This window comes from Chrysochloris asiatica, unplaced genomic scaffold, assembly GCF_000296735.1.
Source record: "Chrysochloris asiatica unplaced genomic scaffold, ChrAsi1.0 scaffold00152, whole genome shotgun sequence".
NCBI lineage: Eukaryota > Metazoa > Chordata > Mammalia > Afrosoricida > Chrysochloridae > Chrysochloris > Chrysochloris asiatica.
The window spans coordinates 4,147,439-4,171,473 of record NW_006408670.1 but is presented as its reverse complement, the minus strand read 5'-3'; the positions used below and the strand labels follow the sequence as shown (position 1 = coordinate 4,171,473).

General features: G+C 37.8%; 1 protein-coding gene across 2 annotated transcripts in view; it reads right to left on the bottom strand.

Annotated features, from left to right (window-relative positions):
* Nucleotides 1–246: 246 nt before the first annotated feature.
* ARHGEF9 (Cdc42 guanine nucleotide exchange factor (GEF) 9) overlaps nt 247–24,035 on the bottom strand; it is a 392,374-nt gene continuing 368,585 nt past the window's right edge. Inside the window, exons 9-10 of one of the 2 annotated variants that reach the window (XM_006870800.1) lie at nt 9,691–9,759; nt 247–532 (exon numbers count right to left, since the gene is read on the bottom strand). In XM_006870800.1, the coding sequence (XP_006870862.1) occupies nt 351–532; nt 9,691–9,759 (251 nt within the window). In that variant the 3' untranslated portion in view covers nt 247–350. The remainder of the gene's footprint in view (nt 533–9,690; nt 9,760–24,035) is intronic. The other variant, XM_006870801.1, reaches the window with a different exon arrangement.

The window sequence follows — 24,035 nt, the reverse complement described above, 5'->3', positions numbered from 1 at the left end:
GGTAAGAACTAAAAATTTTAAGAAGGATAACATGTTTGGTAGTCATTGGTACTTCTTTCTACTAGCTACAAACTTAACTTCCCAAAAACAACAGAAAACGTTTTTGGTCCTTCTTTGTGTGTGTATGTGTGTATATTCATACATACAGTCAAGCGACTGTTTTGGTGTGTGTGTACATATATGAATCTATATATCTATATATGTATATATATATAGATATATAATCTATACTCATACACACACACATATAGATTTCAACAATGCGTCTCAAAAAAAAAAAAAATCCATCTATAAATATAATTTTATGTACTTTATTTCTTTATTTTAAAATTATCTGCCTTCCTATATTATTATTTTTTGAAGGGGGTTAACCTGCTGAAGTTTTGCCAGAACGGTGACTGGCTGCGCTTGGGTTCGGTGAGCTCAAAGACCTGCGCCTGAACGATGCCATCGGGGACCAGGTACTGGCCCTGGTTTAATGGGTCCTGTGGTGGTGGGTAGGAAGGAAGAACTGAGCGGGCAGAGTTGACACCTAGAGTAGATTAGAGAACAAAGGGAAAAGGCACACGTTAGGTAGTAGCAAGGTGGGAAGGGACTTCTCAAACAATCCAGTGAACACTCTGGGCAGACAATTCAAGGAAACCTATCTTATAGTGTAAAATGGAATTGAAAATCATACAAGGGAAGAAACTCTCTGACATATTTATGAATAGTATGACTATTACTGAAACACTTTGAATTTCCCATGTAATTAGGTACCACTAAGACTCGATGGCACTTAACAACAAAAACAACAAACTTGGAGAGTTGCCATCAGTGTTTTCACAGATAAGGACACTAAGATCTGAAGATAAATGTCTTAATTAAGGTCTTGTGGTAAGTTGGTGACAAAGCAAGGACTAGAAACCACATACTGTGACTTTTATCCCAGAGCGATTTTGCAAGGCTTGATCTCTCATCAACCCTCCCTGGGAATATAAAAGGAGTTTGGTTAAGAACTACTGACATCAGGGAAGACCCCAAGAGGAAAATAGTTTTCTAAGAAAGCTGAAGGTAAAAGTCACTCAGTGTTTGGCCTCTGAATGAGAGATATAAATCCCACATTAATTAGGGCAATGGCATTGATATTAAAGAAAACAAATTTACCAGCAGAAGATAGGCTTCATGAAAAACAATGGTACTTTATAAAGCTTCAATGACATTAAGAATAAGGCCTCAACTTTTGTACATGGGTTTGCAACCATCAAAGCAAAATTTACATTAATGGAGGATCCTGGGAACCAGGGGGCCTAAGTCAAAGTTTGTTGTTATTGTTAGGTGTCATGGAGTTAGTCCTGACTCATGGCAACCCTATGCATAACAGAACAACACACTGTCCAGTCCTGGGCCAACCTCATAATCATTTGAGTCCATTGATGCTGTCACTGTGCCAATCCATCTCGTTGAGGGGGTCTTCCTCTTTTTCTCTAATCCTCCACTTTACCAAACATGATATCCTTCTCCAGGGACTGGTCCCTCCTGATAATATATCCGAAGTATGAGAGATGAAGTCTGGCCATCCTGGCTTGCAAGGAGCATTCTGGCTGTACTTCTTCCCACACAGATTTGTTTGTTCTTTTGGCATTCTCTGGTACTTTTAATATTCTCTTCCAACACCATAACTCAAATGCAGCAATTCTTCTAAGGTCTTCCTTATTCACAGTCCAACTTTCACATGCATATGACATTATTGACAATATCATGGCATGGATCAGGCACACCTTAGTCCTCAAACTGACATCTTTGCTCTTCAACACTCTAAAGAGGTCTTGTGCAGCAGATTTGCCTAATGCAATATGTCATTTGATTTCTTGACTGCTGGTCCATGAGTGTTGATGGTTGATCCCAGCAAAATGAAGTCTTTGACAACTTCAGTCTTTGCTCCTTTTATCTTGATGTTGTTTATTGATCGAGTAGGGAGAATTTTTGTTTTCTTTACATTGAGGTACAACCCATACTGAAGGCCGTGGTCTTTGATCTTCATCAGTAAGTATTTTAAGTCCTCCTCTCTTTCAGTAAGCAAGCTTGTATCATCTGCATATGGCAGGTTATTAATGATGGTCTTCTCCCAATACTGATGCAATGTTTTTTTTCTTGGATTATTTGCTCAGGATATAAACTGAATATGTATTGTGTAAGAATACAACCCTGGCACACAACTTTCCTAATTTAAAACCATTCAGTGTTCCCTTGTTCTAACAACTGCATCTTGGTTTATGCACAGATTACTCATAAGCACAATAAAGCATTCCACAATACACATTCTCTGCAATGTTGTCCATAGCTTGTCATGATCCACATAATTGAAAGCTTTTGCATAGTCAATAAAGCAGAGGTAAACATCTTTCTGGTATTCTCTGCTTTCAGCCAGGATTCATCTGACATCAGCAAGGATATCCCTTGTTTCACATCTTCTTCTTAATCTGACTTGAACCTCTGAAAGTTCTCTGTCAGTATATGGTTACATCCATTTTTGCATTAAAGACAAAGTTTAGCCCTAATCTATATTTAAAGCAGAATAGATTGAGGTGTGTAGCATAGTTCAGCCATGTCCAAAAAAAGTCTCTCTGCTTTTCCAACATACCTTCCAAATCTGTTGGCCAGTGTCGGAAAGTCCACCACTATAAATTCTTTGTTTGACTTTGATGAGTTGATCCCATTATCCTGGAAGTGGTGGTAGTGGTGTGTCATGGAGTCATTTCTGACTCATAGCGACCCTGCATAGGGTTTCCGAGACTGTAAATCATTACGGGAGCAGAAAGTCGCACCTTTCTCTCTCAGAATTGCTGGTAGTTTTGAAATACTGACCTTGAGGTTAACAGCTCAACTCGTAACCACTACATTACCAGAGCTTAAGACATCATCAACCATTTGAACTTCAGTGGGAAAAATCAATTTCTATTTTAACAGCCAGTTATGAAAGGTAGGAAGTGCCAAAAATATGAGGGTATCAGAAAAAAAAATGCAAATATTAGTGTGGGACTTTTTAGAATACTCTTTGGATTTATTTAAATTTTTATTTAGAGGTAATTGTAGATTCACATGTAGTTGTAAAATAATAATAATAACAATAATACAGAGAAATCCTGTATACACTTTATTCAGTTTTCCCAATAGTATCATCTTGCAAAGCTATGAGAACAAGTCCAAAGTATTGCTACTAGGGTTCTAATTTGTACATGCATGGGTTTATTCCAAACAAAGTGTGTTTAAAACGTTTCTCTGTGATCAGTGGAGAACTGCAGACAAGTTCTCTCAGCAATACACTTGTGTTAGTTTCATTAAAGGTGCCTTCAAAAAAGAAAAAAAAAAAAAAAGATACAAGCAAAACAGGGGTTTGCAAGAGCATTGTTGGGCCAGTTAAATCAAGCTCAGAATGTTAAGAAATATTATGGTAGCTTTTTTTTTTTTTCTTTCATTTTTTGAAAAGGGTAATCTTGATAGATATTCTCAAAGGATACAAAATTATCATAGGGACTTATTAGGGAAAATTTTAAGAAAATTGAAAACTGCATTGTTGTTCAAAAAGACCAGAAAGTTATGCCATGGAATTTCTTTCCCATCATGACAGCACACAGAATTTTATTGGGATACCTTACCCCATCCACTCTACAGTCCTGGTCTTGCTCCTTGAGACTTCTGTTTGATCTCCATACTCAAAGAACATTTAAACAGAAGACGATTTGAGTCCCTTGAGAATGCCAAACCAGTTTTCTGACTTGGTATAAATAGAAGAAAGCAGAATTCTTTCAGGGAGACTTGTTTTGTTGCTAAGTGCTGTTGAGTTAGTTTTGATTCATAGCAAACCTGTATCAGGTTTCCAAAGAGCGGCTAGTGAGTTTGAACTGCCAACACTGCTCTTCTAACAGATCTCGTGGTCCAATGCTTATCCTACAGCATCACACCAGGAAGAGTTAGAGATATGGAAACAACACCTTCAGAAGTGTATAGACCTAGATGGAGTATATGTTGAGGAACAATAGTTTTACATTTGATATTTTTGTTTAATAAAGGCTTCTATGATTTTGTAGCAATACATTATTAATTACCTTCATATAGTACAATATCACAACTAGGGTACTGACATTTATACAGTCAAGATACACATTTCCATCATCACAAGGATCTCCTCTTTTATAACCATTCTTCTCTCCTATCCCCACCTTCTTCTTAGTTCCTCACAACCATTAATCTAATCTCCATTTCTAATCTGGATGTCATTTCAAAATGTTACACAGATGGAATCATATAGTTTGTAACCTTTAGGAATTGGCTTTTTTCAAGCAGTATAATTTCTTGACGATTCACCTGAGTTACTAAGTGTATCAATAATTCATTCATTTTTATTGACGAATACTAGTTTGCTTACTCATTCACCCACTGAAAGATATCTGGGTTGTTCCCAGTTCTGACAATTATACTATGAATATCTGCTTACAGGATTGTTGTTTGAACATAAATTTCAATTTCTCTGGAATAAATTTCCAGGAGTGTAATTATTCAGTTTTATGGTAGTTTTATAGTTTTTACAGAAACTGTCAAACTGTTTTCCAAAGTAGTACCATTTCAATTTCAAACAATGTTTGAATAGCCATTTCTCTGCATCTTGGACAGCATTTTTTGTCTTTTCGTTTAGCCATTCTCATAGGTGACTAGTGATATTTCATTGTAGTTTTAATTTGCATTTCTCCAATGACTAATGACATATAACATCTTTTCACTTTCTGAATTGCAATTATGATATCCTCTTTGGTGAAATATCTATCTGCCCTGTCCTTTATCCATTTTCTAATTGGTATATTTGCTGTTTATGCCTTTATTGTTGAGTTTTGAGAGTACTATATGTATTCTGGAGTCCTGGTGTGGCGTTGTGGGTTCATGTGCCAGACTGCACAGCCATTTGAACTGCAAGGTCGGTGGTTCAAGCTCACCAGCTGCTCCTCGGAAACTCTATACAGGGTCGCTATGGGTCGGAACTGACTTGAAACACTTAACAGCAACAACAGTATATATTCTAGATATTCGTTCTTTGTCAGATATGTGGTTTGGAAATATTTTCTCCTTGTCTTTATAACTTCTTCACAGAGTCTTAGAGCAAAATCTTCAAATTTGATGAGGTCCACATAATCAATTTTTGATTTTGTGTATCAGGCTTTTGGTGTCAAATTTAAGAACTTCTTTGCTTAGCCATAATCTTTAACTTTTTAAAAAATGGTTGTTTAGTTTTAGATTTTACATTTGAGTCCCTGATTAATTTCAACAATTTCTTGTATAGGGGTGGGTTTAGGATCTTCTTATTCTTCTTTTGCCTATGAACATCCAATTGCTTCAGCTCTAGTTTTGGAAAAGATAAACCCTCTTCTAGTAATCCATTTTTATAACATTACCAAAAAACAGGGAGGCTATTTCTGGATTCTCTATTCTTCTAATCCACAGATCTAATGTGTTTATCCTTCTGCAAACACCACACTGTTGTGGTTACTATTGTTGTTTTTGTTAAGTGCCGTCCGAGTGGGTTACAATTAATAATGACCCTGTATAAGGTTTCCAACCTTGACCCTGTGGTTAGAGGTCCATAGCTTATCATACATCACCACACTTGTACTCCTTGATTACTATGTTGTTATTGCTATTGTTAAGTGCTCTAGAGTCGAGTTCAACTCATAATGGCCCTGTATAGAGTTTCCAAGGAGCAGCTGGGGCTTGAACCACTGACCTTACAGTTAGCAGTCCAGGGCTTATCTTACAGTGCCACAATGGGATTTTACATTTACTATGTTGTTGTTGTTGTCAAGTGCCATCAAGTTGGTTCTGACTCACTGTGAAACTGTACAGGGTTTCTGAGGAGCAGCTAGTTCAAGTTCACCAGGTGTTCTTCAGAAACCCTATACAGGGTCACTATGAGTTGGAACTGAGTCAATGGCATTTAACAACAACAACATCTAATAAATAATGAGATCAGATAGACTTATGTTTTCTATTTGTTCTTCTTTTCAGTATTGTTTTAGCTACTCTGTCCCTAAAGTCTCTGGATATGGGGGTTATGCTCTGGGCCCTGGGGAGCTCCATAAGGGCAGACTAACTGAAATGGGGTTATGGCCCAGAACTCCTAAGAAGCCTAAGACTAAGGCACTGTAAAGACAAAATGTGCTCGACTGCAAGGTCAATTTGAACCACAAGGTTGGTGTTTCAAGCTCACCAGCTGCTCGTCCAAAACCCTATACAAGGTCACTATGAGTTGGAACTGACTTGATGGCACTTAACAACAACAGTGACAACTGCACTGAAAAAAATCTTAACAACCATGTTCCCCATAATTTTCAGTGAAAGATTACTGGGAAACTTAAGGAATCTGGGTTTCACAGGTATTTGATTTCCTGTTTCTTTAAGCTTTCACACATATAGCACCTTGAGTCTCAAAATATCTTAATCACCATGGCCCAGGACTTGGAGAGCCTCAAAGACCAGAAACAGAAATAAAGGAGACTTCTAAGACTTCTTGGAAGTTTGAAACTAAAAGAGTTCTCTATAGACTGATATTTCTCTTAAAGTGGAAAGCTGTTTAGGTGAAACAGTGTTTAAGTTTTAGGAGATAAGAGAGGGCCTGATAAGAATAACCAGAAGACAAAGACAAAGTGGGTAAGGAAGCTGAAAAAAAGACTTGGTATGAGTTAACAGGATTGTTTTCTGATTGGATGTTTTGTGGATGTTTCTTTGCTTTAATTGTTCTCAGTGAAAAGACCAGCCAGTCTCATATATGTTTAACAGAATCAGGGATGAAGTAAAGAGATACCACGGAAGCAAGGACGTCATTGGAGTGACAAAAGCTTAAGAAGTGAGAACCTGTAGGAGACAGACGTGGACCATTGGAAGAACATATTATTCCTCTGAGAAGGAAGCCTGGACAAAGCTGGATCACTTCACCATCATCCTATGCTGGATCAGAGGTTCCCTTATGGAGTAACCTCCAGGGCTTTACTCCTATCTCTGTAAGCACCGCATTCATCATCCTGGAGCTTGTCATGGAGGCTTGGGGATTCCTGTGAGGTCAGTGGAAGCCTGGCCATGTACCTGAATCTACAAGGGTAGAGGCTCACTTAAGGATGACATGAAACACCCTCTCTAATGCTGCACTCTTTCCTCCCTTCACATCCCACAGCAATGTTGCATTTAAAGTCCCCAGACCACATAGGTCCTGGGAACTCAGAAAAGCATTCACTGGCTCCATGTTGCCCATGTGTCCACATGGAGGCACTGGCCATGGAGGATCCTGGCCCAAAGTGGTAGCTAAGCACAGCACCCCCATTGGCAAAAGGGAGTGGAGGGCATGGAACAGCTTGGACCAGCTTCCCTGAGGCTGCCCAGGGATCCTCATTGAAGGAGAGAACACTCTACAACTATTGACTCAATGTCTACTGCCTCTGTGATGCACAAAATAGTTGAAATTCAGAATTTTTACTATTGTCATAAATAAAGAATGTTGAGTAAGTGAGAAGTAGATATATTTTAATTCATGCTTCAGAGAAAGTGGAAAATTAATATCTGAATCTCTGTCTTAGTTCAGTATGATGTTCTTCAACCAGATTTGGGACTTTTGATTTGAAAATAAATTGAACATACGTTTTGAATAGATTTATTAATAAATTCTATGCATTTACTATTGTCTGTGCACTGTAAAACAACTACTAGGTTGCTACCCAATGTGGGCTGTTCAAACCCACCAGTCACTCCTTGGAAACCCTATACAGGAACTGACTTGATGGCATTTAACAACAGCAGCAACAACTTCATCTCGAAATTAGTAGTAAATCTTAGTCTATCTCTTGAATTTTAGTAAAAATAAGGAGATAGAAAGGATATATATATATATATATATATATATATATATATGTTTTTATTGTTAAGTGATAGTTTACATGGGAGGACATCAGTTTTACATTCATCCTATCATATTTCATTTCACTGCAATGATTACAATCCCCTCCATGTACCATCAAACAACCAAAGGACCTGCCCCCCGGCCATCAGTACACAGCCCCTCTCCCTCCCTGAGTCCAGTGTCCCCAGCAGCTCCATCTGTCCATGTCATCATCTCTGCCTCCATTTCTGGTGTCACTGCTTCCCTGGGTAGACTCCCACACTCTGCTTTTGTCACTTGATGGTCCCAGGGACCTCCACTTCTGGACTGCAAAATCAATCACTCCCTTCTTCTTCTTTTTTTTTTTTTTGATTTTAAACCATTTATTGTCCACTTTTTCTGCTTGAATGACTGCCTCTTGATCTATGTGCAGGTTCCACATAATCACAATTAAGTGTTCTGGAATACCCATTCTTTTTTTTTTTTAGTTTAAATGTTTTTATTTTGCATTGAGTGAGGGTTTACAGGGCACATCATCAGCTTCACATTCAACCATTCATATAGATTGTTTCATTACATTGATTATTATCCCCTCCATATATCATCAGTTTACAGTGTTTCTCTCTATCCTCTTTAGCTTTTTTTTTTGGATGGGGCAGGGATTGCCTTTTTGGAATTTACAGTCTCGGCTTTTAGGGAAGGTTTTTACATTTGTCTGTGGATATCCAGGGCTCATGTATGAGATTACTAACAAGCATTACTGAATAATCAGAGGAGGGACAGTTTGCTATATCTACTAGGTGGCTAGAGTCTGATCCTCAGAGCCTATGGTTTGGACGGTCAACAACGCTTGGGCACTCCCTTCCTTTTGTTCCAAAACATCTACCTTTAGATTTCTGACCCTCACAGTCAGTCCTGGTAGCATTTATTCACTATTGTATCACAAGATTCTTATCCTCATCTCCTTTCATTAGCCCCATCCCAACAGATTGGAAACCATTTAGTGGAGATTCTACCTTCCCCTGCCCTGTCTGGAACTAGGCTCTCTCGTGAAAGCTTGTAAGCTTTTGTAGCTCCCCCATTTTGGGTAGCCAATGTCCAAGTTGCCCATCCCTGTCAAACCTGTGTACGAGGGTGTGGGAGTGATCCTCGCTGTAAAGATTTGTGCCCATTTTTGAGCTACTACATTCATAAGTTCATCAAATTGTAGCAGGTTACTCTTATTTTCCCTCTTCTTTCTTCTAGTCGAATTCTGATCATTCAGCCACTGAGGCCAGGTCAAGTGGGTACTCTCTGCAAGTAAGGGTGTTGCTGTGCATCTCCCATCACTTCACATCAGCTGGACGCTTCACTCTCTACTCTAGTCCTCTGTGGCCATGCCACTGCCGCTGGGTTCAGGAGTTCCCGGGTCTTGCCATACTGCTGGCCAACAAGGTCTCCACCCGGCTTCACCACTCCAGGTTCACAGGAGTCTATTGAATGTTGTCGGACCCAGCTCCCAACTTCATTGCTGTTTTTCTCCCTCTTCCCCTTATAGAAAGGCTATATTTATTTTCTTATACCCAATGAGTTGTCTTTGGACACCATTTCCCTAAACTATTAATTCACAAATATTAATCCTTTAAGACCGTTTGCCATCTGTCATCAGAAACACTTGGGGACCTGGGCATTCACCTGCCAACAAAAGTGAATCACAGCACAGAAACAGGCCTAGGAATATGCAAGCACATAGACCATGGCTTACCAGTCTCACACACAGAGGGTGTAGGGCGAGGAGGTGAATACAACTTTACCTTTTTGTTTAGGGACTTTTCTCACAGTCATTGCAGCCTGTTTCTTCTGGTTTTCAGAAATTTCAAAGCCTATGACACAAAAATACATGCTTGTTTTATGAAAACATATTTCCTTCTTTGGATGTATAAAGTTGTATAACTTTATAACAAAACAATTTATCCAGATGCATCAAAAGTCTGTGGGGTGAATAAAAGGTCATTTTCTTTGATCTAGTAATTCTTTTTCTAGGAATTTTACTAAGAGAATTAGAAAATTGAACGAGGACTTTAGCAATAAAGTATAGTGTAAAGTGGGATAATTATTTCACAACCAAAAGCAAACATAAAAAGAAATAATGAGTCAAAATATTAGAAAATTAGAACAGAAAATGCATATGTAAATAATAAAATTTCAGAAGAATGAAAAAATCAAATAGAAAAAAAACACAAATTAAAGAAATAACAGAAAACTTGCTTTAAGACACATATGTTAAATGAGTCTCACCAAGTTCCAGCAGAATTAGAATATGTATTTTTAAGATGTACACCTAGACATAGACTACTGAAATTCCTGAATTTCCAAGAAAATGAAAATACATATGTAAACTTCAGGACACAAATGACAGCTTACCTAAAAATAAGAGAAAAAGATCACACTATTACAGTAAAGCCTGCAAGCCAGAAACCCTTGTAAATTGGAAACCTGTCAGAGAAGGAAAATTCAAATATATTCCACTAAAATGACTGATAGAAAATGGGTAAGACAGCACCCTGTCAAAGGAAGAAAACTTGTAAGAGCTGGAACAACAAGCCTGTCCTGTGGAGTTCTGGCTCTCATATGTTTCAGTGTTATCAAAATTCTCATTTGAAATACTGAAAGTAATGCTCTTCTGAATAATCCCTGAATGAGTGGAAATCATAACCCACTTTACAGATCATCTAAAAACAAATAAAAATAACATTTCACATTAAAACCTGTGGGATATAGATAATGTTGTACTAAATATATGAAATCCTAAAGTATATGGGCAGGGAATTCACAAAATATAAATAACCAAGAAACATATAAAAGTAAAACTTTAATCTCACTAATTGAGAAATACCAAGTATAACATACAGATACTATCCAGAGAAGGTGAGAGAAAACATAAAATGTGTATGCAGAGAATGAAGGTGGGAATGTAGATTCCACAACTTTTCTGGATTATTAATCCAGAAATCCTATATTAAAATTAAATCTGTTCATAATCTCACATTCAGCCATTCTACTTTAGGGTATCTATCTTATAGGAATAAAATAAGTATTTGATGAGATTATTTATATAGTAGTTATTACAGCAGTATCTGTAATGGGATCTGGATGTACAGTAAAGAAGAATGGTTGTTATATATGGAATGTTATGTAGCTATTAAAAAGAATAAAGCTATGGCTTATATTGGTATCTCAGTTTGAGCAGACTACGTTGTTGTTGTTTTTGTTAAGTGCTGTTAAGTTGGCTCCAACTCACAGCAACCCTGTATAGGGTTTCCCAGGAGTGGCTGAGGGCTATATATGTGATTCATATCATTCAATAAAAGAATTGGAGTTGCTTGACCAAGTGAGGTATATGGCACCATTCCCTGGAGTGATCAGGTGAAAGGCTGATTACACTGGAAAACTTCCATAACAAAATGGCAACACTCTGTTCTTATTGGAATACTATATTTTTTGCATATAACACAACCTTGAAAATAATAGGCCCATTAATATAACACACATAGCAAGCATAGGAAACTAATGCTCAAGGGAGTTGTATATTATTTGTGTGAAAATACTATAGAAACTTACTTTGGACATGTATTTGATTTCCCTTTCTGCAATGCTTTTGCCAAGCTAACATCCATGGACTTACATCCTGATTATGGAATTAATTCCATAGCAAATGAAGCACAGCAGAGGGCTCAAGTTCATACACTCAAACTGTTTTCTATCATTTGAAGCAGCTAACCTGATAGAATGGTGGCATGGCTTTTAGAATACTCCACTACAGTGCTAGCTAGATAGGACTGGGGCAATGTCCTCCAGGAGGTTTTATATGCTCTGTAGTCTCCAGTGATCTAAAATCCTCACTTATCTATAAATTTCAATGAAGGCATTTTGCATATGAAATTAAATACTCCAATCATCTGATTTTATAAAAGGGATGTTGGTATTGTTGTTAGGTGCCATTGAGTTGTTTCCAACTCATAGCAACCCTATGTACAACAGATTTAAAAACTGTCCAGTCTTGTGCAGTCCTCACAATTAATGTTATGTTTGAACTCATTGCTGCTGCTACTGTGCCAATCCATCTTGTTGGTGGTCTTCCTTTTTTTTCATTGACTATCCACTTTACTAAAAGCATGATGTCCTTCTCCAGGGACATCCTGATAACACGTTCAAAGTATGTTCAAAGTATGAAAGATGAAGTCCTTCTCCATGGACATCCTGATAATATGTTCTTAACATATTCAAAGTATGAAAGATGAAGTTTCATCATCCTAGCCTCTAAGAAGTATTCTTGTTGTACTTCTTCCAATACAGATTTATTTGTTCTTCTTACAATCCATAGTACTTTCAATACTCTTCTCTAACACCATAATTCAAATGCATCAATTCCTCTATGGTATTCCTTATTCACTGTCCAACTTTCACAAGCACATGAGGCTACTGAAAATACCATGACTTGAGTCATGTATACTTTAGTCCTCAAAGTGATATTTTTGTTCTTGAACACTTCAAAAAAGTCTTGTACAGCAGATATGCCTAATGCAATATGTTGTTTGATTATTGACTGTTGCTTTTATGAGTGTTCAGTGTACCTCCAAACAAAATCAAGCGTTTGACACTTCAATCATTTCTTCATTTATCATGATGCTATTTATTGGTCCAGTTGAGAGGATATTTGTTTTATTTACATTGAGGTACAATACATACTAAAAACTGCAGTCTTTGATCTTCATCAGCAAGTATTTTCAGTACTCTTCGCTTTCAGAAAGCAAGGTTGTATCATCTGCAAATCACAGGTTGTTAATGAGTCTTCCTCGAATCCTAATGTCACATTCTTCTTCATATAATACAGCTTCTCAGATTATTTGCTCAGTATAGAGACTCAATAACTATGGTGAAAGAATACAACACTGTCACACACCTTTTCTGATTTTAAACAATTCAGTATCCCATTCATTTTTCTATTTGAACTACTGCCTGTTGGTTTACATATAGGTTTCTCATTAACACAATTAAGTGTTTCCGGAATACCCATTCTTCACAATGTTACCCATAGGTTGTCAGGATCCATAGAGCCAAAAGCATTTGCTTAGTCAGTAAAGCACAAGTAAACATACTTCTCGTATTCTCTGCTTTCAGTCACAGTCCTTTTGACATTAGCAATGAAACCCCCAAGTTACCTGTCCTTTTCTGAATCCAGTTTGAATTACTGGCAACTTTTCTTTTATGTGAATTTGAAAACCTTTTTGAAATATTTTCGGCAAAAATTTTACTTGCAATCATTCTCACCCCCTCCACACACAGAGTAGACAGGGATGCCAACTTCGACATTGGCTACCCAAAATGGGGGGGGGGGAGGGGAGGGTGGCTACAAAGGCAAGAAGTGACTGGCTTATAAGCTTTCAGGAGGGAATCTAGATCCAGAGGGCATGGAGGAAGGTAGAATCCAATCTGTCTAGGCAGGGCTGATGAAATGAAATGCAGATGGGTCTCTTGTGATACAATAGTGAATAATTGTTATCAGGACTGATGGTAAGAGTTGGAAATGTAAAGGTAGATGTTTTATAGCAAGGAGGAGATTAATTAACTTTTCAGTCTAGGAGTGGAGGTCCCTAGGACCCTCAGTGGAGAAGAGCGGAGAGCGGGACCCTACTTAGAGAAGCAGTGATGCCTGAGATGGAGGCAGAGACGATAACGTGGAGAGATGGAGCAACTGGGGACTTGAGATCCAGAGAGGGCGAGGGGCTGTGTGTTGATGACCAGGGTGGGGGGGGGCAGGTTTGCAGGGTATACCCTTTGGTTGGTTGATGATGCATGGAGGGGATTGTAATCATGGCAATGAGACAATATACGATAGAATGAATGTAAAACTAATGTTCTCCCATGTAAACTATCACATAATTCACAATAAAACTTTTATTTTAAAAAAAATGTACTTGCATGTGAATAATGATATTATTCTATGGTTTCCTCATTCTGTTGGGTCACTTCTCTTAGGAATGGACACAAATATGATTCTCTTCCAATCAGTTGATCAAGAATCTGTCTTCCAATTTTCTTAGCATAGATGAGTGAGTGCTTCCAGTGCTGCATGAGTTTGTTGAAATATTTCAATTTTTATGCCATCAATTCCTGGAGGCTTGTTTTCACTAATGTCTTCAGTGCAGCTTGGACTTCTTCCTTCAGTACCATTGATTCTTTATCATATGCTACCTCTAGTAATGGTTGAACATGGACTCTTTCCTTTGGGTACAGTTATTCTATGTATTCCTTCCATCTTCTTTTAATGCTTTGTTATTCATTTAATATTTTGTTCAGAAAATCCTTCAATACTGCAAGTTGAGGCTTGATTATCACCCCTCCCCTCCACTCCCCCAGTTCTTTCAGCTTGAGAAATACTGAGCATGATCTTCCCTTTTGGTTTTCTAACTCCAGATCCTTTGAATATTCCATTATAATACTTGACTTTGTCTTCTCCAGCCACCCTTTGACTTCCTTATCTCTTTAGCATTTTTCACATTTGCTTTCTCATCTCTATGCTGAAGAACAAGTTTCAGAGTCTCTTCTGACAGTTATTTTGGTCTTTTCTTTCTTTCCTTTTTTGTATGATGTTCTAGATGTCATCCTCTTCTGGTCTTTGGCCATTAGAGTCTAATGCATCAAATCTGTTCTTCAGATGGTCTCTAGATTCAGAATTCATATGTTCAAGGTCATATTTTAGATCTCATAGACTTTTAAAATTTTTATTCATTTTCAGCCTTAACTTGCATATGAGTAATTGATGGTCTGTTCCACAGTCATCATCTGACCTCCCCAAGATAATTTTCCACAGTGTCTTCCCAAAGATGTAATCAATTTAATTCCTGTGCAATCCATCAGGTGAGTCCATTTGTATAGTTCCCATTTATGATGTTGAAGAAAGGCATTTACAATGTATATGTCGTTGGTCTTGTAAAATTCTATCATGCTATCTCCCAAATCATTTCTATCAAGAACATATATTTTATAACTACTGATCTTTCTTCTTTGTTTCCAGCCTTCACATTCTGATCACCAGTAATTATTAATACATCTTGATTGCATGTTTGATTAATTTCAGACTGGAGAGGTTGGTAGAAATTTTCAGTTTCATGATCAATTGCTTTTGTGGCTAGTGTATAAGTATGAATAACAGTGGTATTAACCGGTCTTCTTTGTAGGTGTATGTATATAATCCTATCACAGACAGCATTGTACTTCAAGACAAATCTTGAAATATTCTTTTGACAATGAATGCAACACCATTCCTCTACAATTTGTCACTCCTGGGATAGTAAATCATGTGATTGCCTGACCCAAAATGGCCAATACCAGTGCATTTCACCTCACTAATGCATAGGATTTGTAAACTGAAATGGAAATGGTGTGGCATTGCAGGTTAATAATCTGGACTGCAGGGTTGGTTGGGACTGCAAAATTGGTTTGAACCACAGGGTTGGCAGTTTGTGATCTTCCCTTCTTGTATGTCCTACTTCCAGAATCTGGACTTGCTTAGCCAAACCCCATAATTGTATAAATCAATGCCTTTTAATAAATCTATCATAGATATTACTCTTCTATTGGTTATGCTTCTCTGGTTGAACTCTGACTAATACAAAGATTTGAAATAAAATGTGTATCTTTTTACCTTGAAAGTTAATTACAATAAATATAGTTTGTTTTTTTTTAAGCAAGTTTAAGAGCAATATGCACAGTATAATTATTATAAATATAATTGTTTATGTGTATGCCCTTGTGTGGTGCTGTTGGATAAGCATTAGACTACTAACCACAATATTGGCAGTTCAAACTTACCAACTTCTCCTTGTAAACCTTATAAAGTATTGATATAGGTTGGAACCAATGCCATGGCATTTAACAACAATTATGTTGTTGTTAAGAACCATAGTGTTGGTTCTGACCTATAGAGACCCAGTATAGGGTTTCTGAGGTGCAGCTGGTAAGCTTGAACCACCAACCTTGCTGTTCAAACTGACTTTGCAATCTAGAACATTAGCCCACAGAGCCACATCAGGACTCATAACAATAAAAATATGATTTTAAGCATGAGATTTGGAAAAAGACATGTGAAACTGCTAATATTTATTGGTTAATACTCGTGGTTTGATTGTTGCTGGGATGTTAGAAGCTATGCCACCCATATTTTAAATACTATGGAGGGCAAGTTTAAGTGGAGCTTAACTAAATTGATTAGGAAGGAAAGGTTGACCGCTTCTGAATGATTAGCCACAGAAAAACATATGCATAGCAAGAAAATATTGTCTGATATGGTACCAGAAGATGAGTCTTTAAGTTGGAAGGTGCTCAAATACTACTGGGGAAGAGTTGCTTCCTCAAACTAGAGGTGAGCTTAATGATGTGGATAGTGCAAAGCTTATGAGGATAGTGCAAAGCTTCATTTGCTGATAGGGCACAAACCAAAATGAGAAGCAACAGCTGCAAACATCTGTTAATAATCAGACGGTAAAATGAGTGTTATTGTTAAGTGCCATCGAGTCGATTCTGACCCATAGCCACCCTGTATAGTAGGGTTTCCGAGGAGCAGCTGGTGAGCTTGAACTGCCAACCTTGCAGCTCAAACAGATTTTCAGTCTGGTGCATTAATCCACAGCGCCACACAAAAGTATAAATATAGTAAAATTAAAAAGCTATCAAATATGCAATGTAACACATAATGATTATTATCCTAGGCATCCAATTTGAACCAGACAATCAAATTATTTACTATGGCTGGAATAAGAAATTGAAGAGGAATGGCATATAAAATAACATTTCATGGTCTCTGTTCAGGATAATATCCATAAATTTATAAGAAAGACCTGCTAATACCAGAATTATTCCAATCTATGCACCAAACACGAAAGTCAATGACAATGAAATTGAAAAATATTATGAACTTCTTCAGTATGAAATTGATTAAACATGCAATACTAGTTACTGAAATGTGAAAGTTGAAATGAAAGAGGAAAGAATAGTAGTTGAAAATATGACCTTGGTTATAGAAATGATGCTTGAGATCACATGATGAAATTTTGTTAGACAAATGACCTATTCATTGCAAATATCTTTCTTCAACAACATACTATCTTTCTTCAACAACATAATTTGTTTGAACAAAATTCAAACAAATCCACAAGAGACAAAATATGATGCTGAGAATATCCTACTGGAATTTAGAGAACATCTCAGGAATAGATGTGATGCATTAGACATTAATGACCAAAGATCAGAAGAGTTGTGGAATAACATCAATAACATGCCAGTAAAGACCCTGAAATTTGCTCTTGAATTTAAAGAAGTTAAAGTGACTTGAAAAGCAAATTTCATAGGGCAGCTCAAGAAGACAAAATCAAGTATTGTGTAAAGACTTGAAATTAGAAAACAAAAAGTGAAAAATACTCTCAGCATTTTTCAAACTGAAAGAACAGAAGAAAAAAAATCAAGCCTTGGCTTGTAATACTAAAGGATTCTACGGCAAAATACCAAAAGGTTTCAAAAGTGTCAAAAGAATATGGAATAAATATACAAAAAGAATTGGTCCATGTTCAACCATTTCAAGAAGATCAGGATCTAAAGGTACTGAAAAAAAAAGTCCAAGCCATACTGAAGGCACTGGAAAAAACAAGGTTCTAGGAACCAATGTGATACAAATTGAAATATTTCAACAACATCCTGCAACATTGAAGGCACTCACTCATCTATGCAAATAAATTTGGAAGAAATTTGTATATGAGTCTGAACCTGGACAACCAATTGGAAGAGATCCCTATTTGTGCCCATTTCAAAGAAAAGTAACCCTACAGAAATAATTAAACAATATTACTAAGATAGCATGCAAGTAAATTTTTGCTGAAGATAATTCAAAAAAGGTTGCAGCAGTACATCGAGAGAGAGTTGCCAAAAATTCAATCTGGTTTCAGAAAATAACATCAGATAACCATTGATGACATTAGATAGATCCTGGCTAAAAGTAGAGAATACACACACACACAAAGTTTACTTGTGCTTTATTGACTATGGAAAGGGATTTTACTGTGTGGATCATAAACAATGGATAACACTGGGAAGAATAGGAACTACAGAACACTTCATTGTGTTCAAGAGGAGTCTATACATTGACAAAGAAGCAATCACAGTAATTAAAACAGAACAAGGGGATACTGAATGGCTTAAATCAGGAGAGATATGGGACAGGGTTGCATCCTTTCACTATAGTTATTCAATCTGTATACACAGCAAATAATCTGAGATGCTGGATTATATGAAGAACATGGTATTAGGATTAGAGACAGATTTATTAAGAAACTGTAATATGCAGATGAAACAACCTTGACTTCTGGAAGTGAAATGGACTTAAAGTACTTACTAATGAAGATCAGTGAATTGCTCTTCAATGTAAAGAAAATGAAAATCCTTAGAACTGAATCAATAACTAATATATTAGAGAAAATATTGAAGTTGTCAAAGACTTAATTTTGCTTGGATTCACAATCAACACTCAATACAATCAACACACTGATACATTTGCATTAGGCAAATTTTCTGCAAAAGATCTCTTTGTAGGGTTAAAGAACAAAGATGTCACTTTGAGGACTAAGATGAGTATGACGAAAGCTATGACATTTTTCTTTTCACATACAGACTTTCAACATGGAGTGGAATATATTAGAGCCAGAGGGATAATCAGGGATCTTCTAGTTCATCAAGAGTCTTCAGAGAGTTCACTAAATTCATCCATTTAATAATTCCAACAGCTTGGCAGTGGCAGAGATTGATTTGCCCTGCCATTGGGGAAAGCAGCATTTCATCACACTTTACATCATTTCCCAGTGCAGTGTCCATATGTTGAAAGCAACTTGACTCCAACAAGACTCAAGTGATTTGGCAATTTGCATTCTACCTCTACCAGAGGAGAAGACTATGGTTAGAGAAATATGATGTTGCAGGATAAGCACTGGACTGTTTACCACAAGGTCAGTGGTTCAAATCTACCAGTCACTCCTCAGAAACACTATATAGGGTGGATATGAGTCTGAACCTACTTGACAGAACTTAACAACAAGCAACAGCATGACCATGCTTCCTTGCCTTTCAATATGGACGTTGTTGTTAAATGCCAATGAAGCTGTTCAAATAAGATATCACATTGAGGACGCCCTAGTAGCAACATTTTTTTTTTTTTTTTTTTTTTTACTTCATACAATTACAGTCGCATCAGAAGTGGGGTAAAGACAGAGACTATGTATGATCTGTACAAGAGTCTAAAATCTGAGATACTTGGTGTGTAGAAATAGAATAGCATGCATGCAGAGCCTTAATGCCATCTTAAAGCTTTTGCTGTGTCTAGAATCCATACTGGATTTTAATACAACCTTTCTATCTCAGCTTCTCTAACATTTGTACTGACCCAACCATATATAGTATGTATGCAGTCATGCAGATTCAGGATGTCACAGTCTATTCCCAGGGGGCCATTTCCTCTATGGTCAAACAGATGCAGGATGTGGTATCCTATGCCCAAAGGGTTTTGACTTTCAGCATTATGTATAAACCTCATTTATAATGGTGTTGTTGTTGTTTAGTGCCATTGAGTCTGTTCTAACTCAAAGCAACTCTATATAGGGTTTCTGAGGAACAGCTGGTGGGTTTGAACTACTGACCTTGTGGTTCATAGTATAGTGCTGATTTTACAGTGCCAAACCAGGAGGCCATATTGCTTTATAATGTTCTTGTTGTTAAGTGCCGTTGAGTCAGTTCCTACTCATAGTGACCCAGTATAGGGTTTTTGAGGAGCGGCTGGTGGGTTCGAACCACCAACCTAGCAGTTCAAATTGAACTTGCAATCCAGCGCATTAACCCACAGCACCACAATGGACCCCTAGAAAAAGATATGATTAAGAAAGCACTTTAAATTAAGCAGATTCCTTGGAAAATATGTCCTGCCATTGTCCTTTGACTATTGCATAATTAACAGAAAAGCACACACTTGTAATTATGTATTATTATTATTATTTATTTTGACAGGGATGGGCAGCTTGGACATTGGCTACTGAAAATGGGGGTGGGTGGGCTTCAAAGTTAAGAATTAATTGGCTTACAAGCTTTCAAGAAGGAATCTAGATCCAGAGGGCATGGAAGAAGATAGACTCTCCACTGAATAGTATCCAATCTGTCTAGGTGGCCTGATGAAAGGAAATGCGGATAGGTCTCTTGTGAGACTATAGTGAATAATTGTTATCACGACTGATTGTGAGGGTTGGAAATGTAAACAGTCTAGTAGCAGAGGTCCCTGGGACCATCAAGGGAGAAGAGCAGAGAGCAGGACCCTAACCAGAGAAGCAGTGATGCCTGAGATGGAGACAGAGACGATGATGTGGAGAGATGGAGTGGCTGCGGACTTTAGACCTAGAGAGGGAGAGGGGCTGTGTGTTGATGACCTGTGGTTGGCTGATGATGCATGGAGGAGATTGTAACCATGGCAATGACACAATATCCGATAGGATGAATGCAAAGCTAATGTTCTCCCATATCACAGTAGTCTCTCTGCTTTTCTCCCTTGATGGTCCCAGGGACGTCTGCTCCTGACTGCAAAGTCAATCATTCCCCTCTTTCTTTTTTTTTTTTTTTTTTTTTTTTTTTAAATTAAAACATAATCTTTTATTTAAAAAAAATAATAATAATAAATTGTGTATGTCTTCCTGTGCAATCACACATGTATATTCATCTGGTTCTGATTTCTTCCTCTTCACTTAGCATTATCACTTTCTCCACTTTAAAATGATTTTTAAATCACTATATAATATTTATAGAGTTGGTATGTTAATAATTATCAAACGTTTTCTGGCAATAGCAAAATTACAGTTTGTATTGATTATAAATGGTAATGACATTTTTGTATACCCATATTTTACCAAATTTCTGATTCTTTCTTTTTTTTTTAACTTTTTACTGTGAATTATGTGACAGTTTACATGGGAGAATATCAGTTCTACATTCATCCTATCGTATATTGTTTCATTGCCATGTTTGCAATCCCCCCACTCATCACCAATCAACGAAAGGGTACATCCTATAAACCTGATCCCCAACCCATCCCCCATCCCCCCAGTTGTCAGAACACAGCCCCTCTCCCTCCCTGGGTCCTGAGTCCCCTATTGCTCCATCTCTCCACGTCATCATTTCTGCCTCCATCTCTGGGACCTCTGCCTCTCTGGGTAGGGTTCCGCTCTCCACTCTTCTCCCTTCATGGTTCCAGGGACTTCCGCTCCTAGCCTGCAAAGTTAATCACTCCCCTCCTTGCCACAAAACGTCTACTTTTGCATTTACAACCTTCATAATCAGTCCTGGTAACAATTATTCAACATTGTATCACAAGAGACCCATCCGCATTTCCTTTCATCAGTCCCACCTAGACAGATTGGATACTACTCAGTGGAGATTCTACCTTCCTCCACGCCCTCTGGATCTAGGTTCCCTCTTGAAAGCTTGTAAGCCAGTCACTTCTTGCCTTTGTAGCCCTCCCATTTTGGATAGCCAATGTCCAAGTTGCCCATCCCTGTCAACTCTGTGTATGGAGGGGGTGGGAATGATCCTTGCTGTAAAGATTTGTTCCTTCTTTTGAGTTGCTGCATCCATGGGTGCAAGTTCATCAAATTACATCAGATTACTCTTTTTTCCATTTCTTTCTTCTAGTTGAGCTCTGATCACCCAGTCATTGAGGCTAGGTCAAATGGGTATTATCTGCAAGTGTGGGTGCTCTTGTAGATATGACGTCTCTTCTTATCCACTAGACACTTCACTCTCCACTCCAGTCCTCCATGGTTATGTCACTGACTCTGGGCTCAAGAGTCCCCAGGTCTTGACATACAGCTGGCCAGACAAGTATCCACCTGGGTTCACAGGAGTCTATTGAACATTGTAGGGCTTAGCTTGCAGCCTCATAGCTGTTTTTCCCTCATTTCCCCTTGTTGGTGACGAACGTGGTCACCCATCAGAGTATGTATTCCCATTGAGTCTTAGTTTTGGAAGGGGGTTTACTCTGAGGGGACTCGATTATTTCTTTATAAATTCTTAGAGGTAGAATTAGCAGTTAAAAATGCATAGAGTTTGGAGGCGGGGCTTGATGGCAGCTAGGGTGGAGGTGCAGTGAAGTTCGCTTTCAGCAATACCACAGAATACCAGGCAAAGCAGATCCAGGGCAGAGCTCCAAAACTCAGAACCTCAGAGATAGGAATAGTTTGAAGGTTTGAAGGCTTATAGATTGTGGAACTTGAAGCTGAAGTAAAAAATTGTACACTTTTGAATCTTCCAGGCTGGGCTCAGAGGCCCAGAGCTGACATCTTGGGTGATACCAAATGGCAAGACCAAGTGGGGTAGCAGAAACACCATGGAAAAATGCTGCAGGAACTTTGGAGAAAAGGTGGACAATATACTTTGTCAGTTTAGCTTTGTTCTAATTTTCTTTCTTTCTTTTTGGTATTTGGTCATTTGTGCACCCATGGTTTGCCTACCTGCATTCTGGTGACTAGAGGGGGAACCTGATTTAGTGGATACCCCCAACCTCACCACTGGTAGCTTCTTCTGCCACACATGCACACAGATACTCAGCCCAAGAGCAGACCCTGAACATTTTTTGCTTGTTTGTCTTTTGTTTTGTATTTTTAATACAGGAAAGGGCAGGACAGGGCTGTAAAGAGGAAAAGACAATTCAAAAACAACAGGCTGAAAATTAAATTAAAACCCGAGGTATAGCAAAACAATCAACACTGGCATCTCGAAATCTCTCAGGAAGCTTTGAAAGCAAGAAGCAGAAGAGAGGACATTAAAGTCATACTCATATTAGGCTACAGGGTTTTTTTTAACTTCTCTCCCTCCTCTGCCTTTTATGTGATTTTAGACTTAAGTATTCAGTCTAGTTTTTGTTGTGGCTATTTTTTGTTTGTCTGTTTGTTTTCTCTTGTCTCCCCCTCCCACCCCACCCCCACACACATTGGTGCTGTTTTGCTGTTATATGCTCCCTCTTCTACTTTGGAGGACTCTTTCTCTCCTTATATTACACAAGAATAATCAGCAACTGCTGCCATACAGCCTAGCTACAATAAAACTCTATAAAACACCAAAACCCAGGCAAGAAATAATACCAACTGCCATATGCCAGGGAAACAGTAAACACCTGTGAAAGTACTCTGATTTAAGAAATAAGAAGTGTGAAAAGGGAAGCCCACACCCTGATCACATCTTCCTGGAAGCAATCAGAAAGCATAAAAACAAACAAACAAAAACACCAAAACATATATTCACTTAAGTATTAAGGCCACAGAAAAACACTAAACATGTCCAAGAAGCAAAAGCAGATGACTATATCAGCACATGTCCAGAAACAAGATAAAGTGTCTGAGATATATGACCTAGAGTTAGACCTGGACCCCATTCTGGAAGGTGGGTAGGCCTTGGAAATGCTAGAGAAGGAATTGAGAAAAATGATTATAAAATGTTTCAAAACACTTCCAATTGATTTGAGAAAAATAAGGAAGAAGTCTGGAAAGAGATACAGGAACAATCAAATAAGATAGATATAGCATTGGAAGCAATTCAAAACCTACATAAAGAGGTCCAAATGATCAGTAGCAGACTATCAGAAATACACAATACTCTGAATGGCCAAAGGAATAGAATAGATAAGATGGAAGGTAGAACCAGTGAGCTGGAAGACAAATCTCTCAATACCACTAAGATAGGAGAAGAAACGCAAAAATTGATTTTAAAAAACCTGAAGAAGGTTTAAGATTCATGTTGGACAACATGAAGAGGAATAACTTAAGAATTATTGGCATTCCAGAACAAGCAGAACCACACAAGTCCACAGAGGAAATAGCTGAAGAGCTGCTGAAAGAAAATTTCTCTAGCATCCTGAAAAGTGAAAAGATAATCATTCAAGAAACTCAATGAACACCAGGAAGGATAGATCCCAAAAGAAAATCATCAAGATATATCATAGTCAAGCTCTCCAAAATCAAAGATAAGGAGACACTTCTAAAAAACACCTAGGGAAAACAGAAGTGTCACATACAAAGGCAAG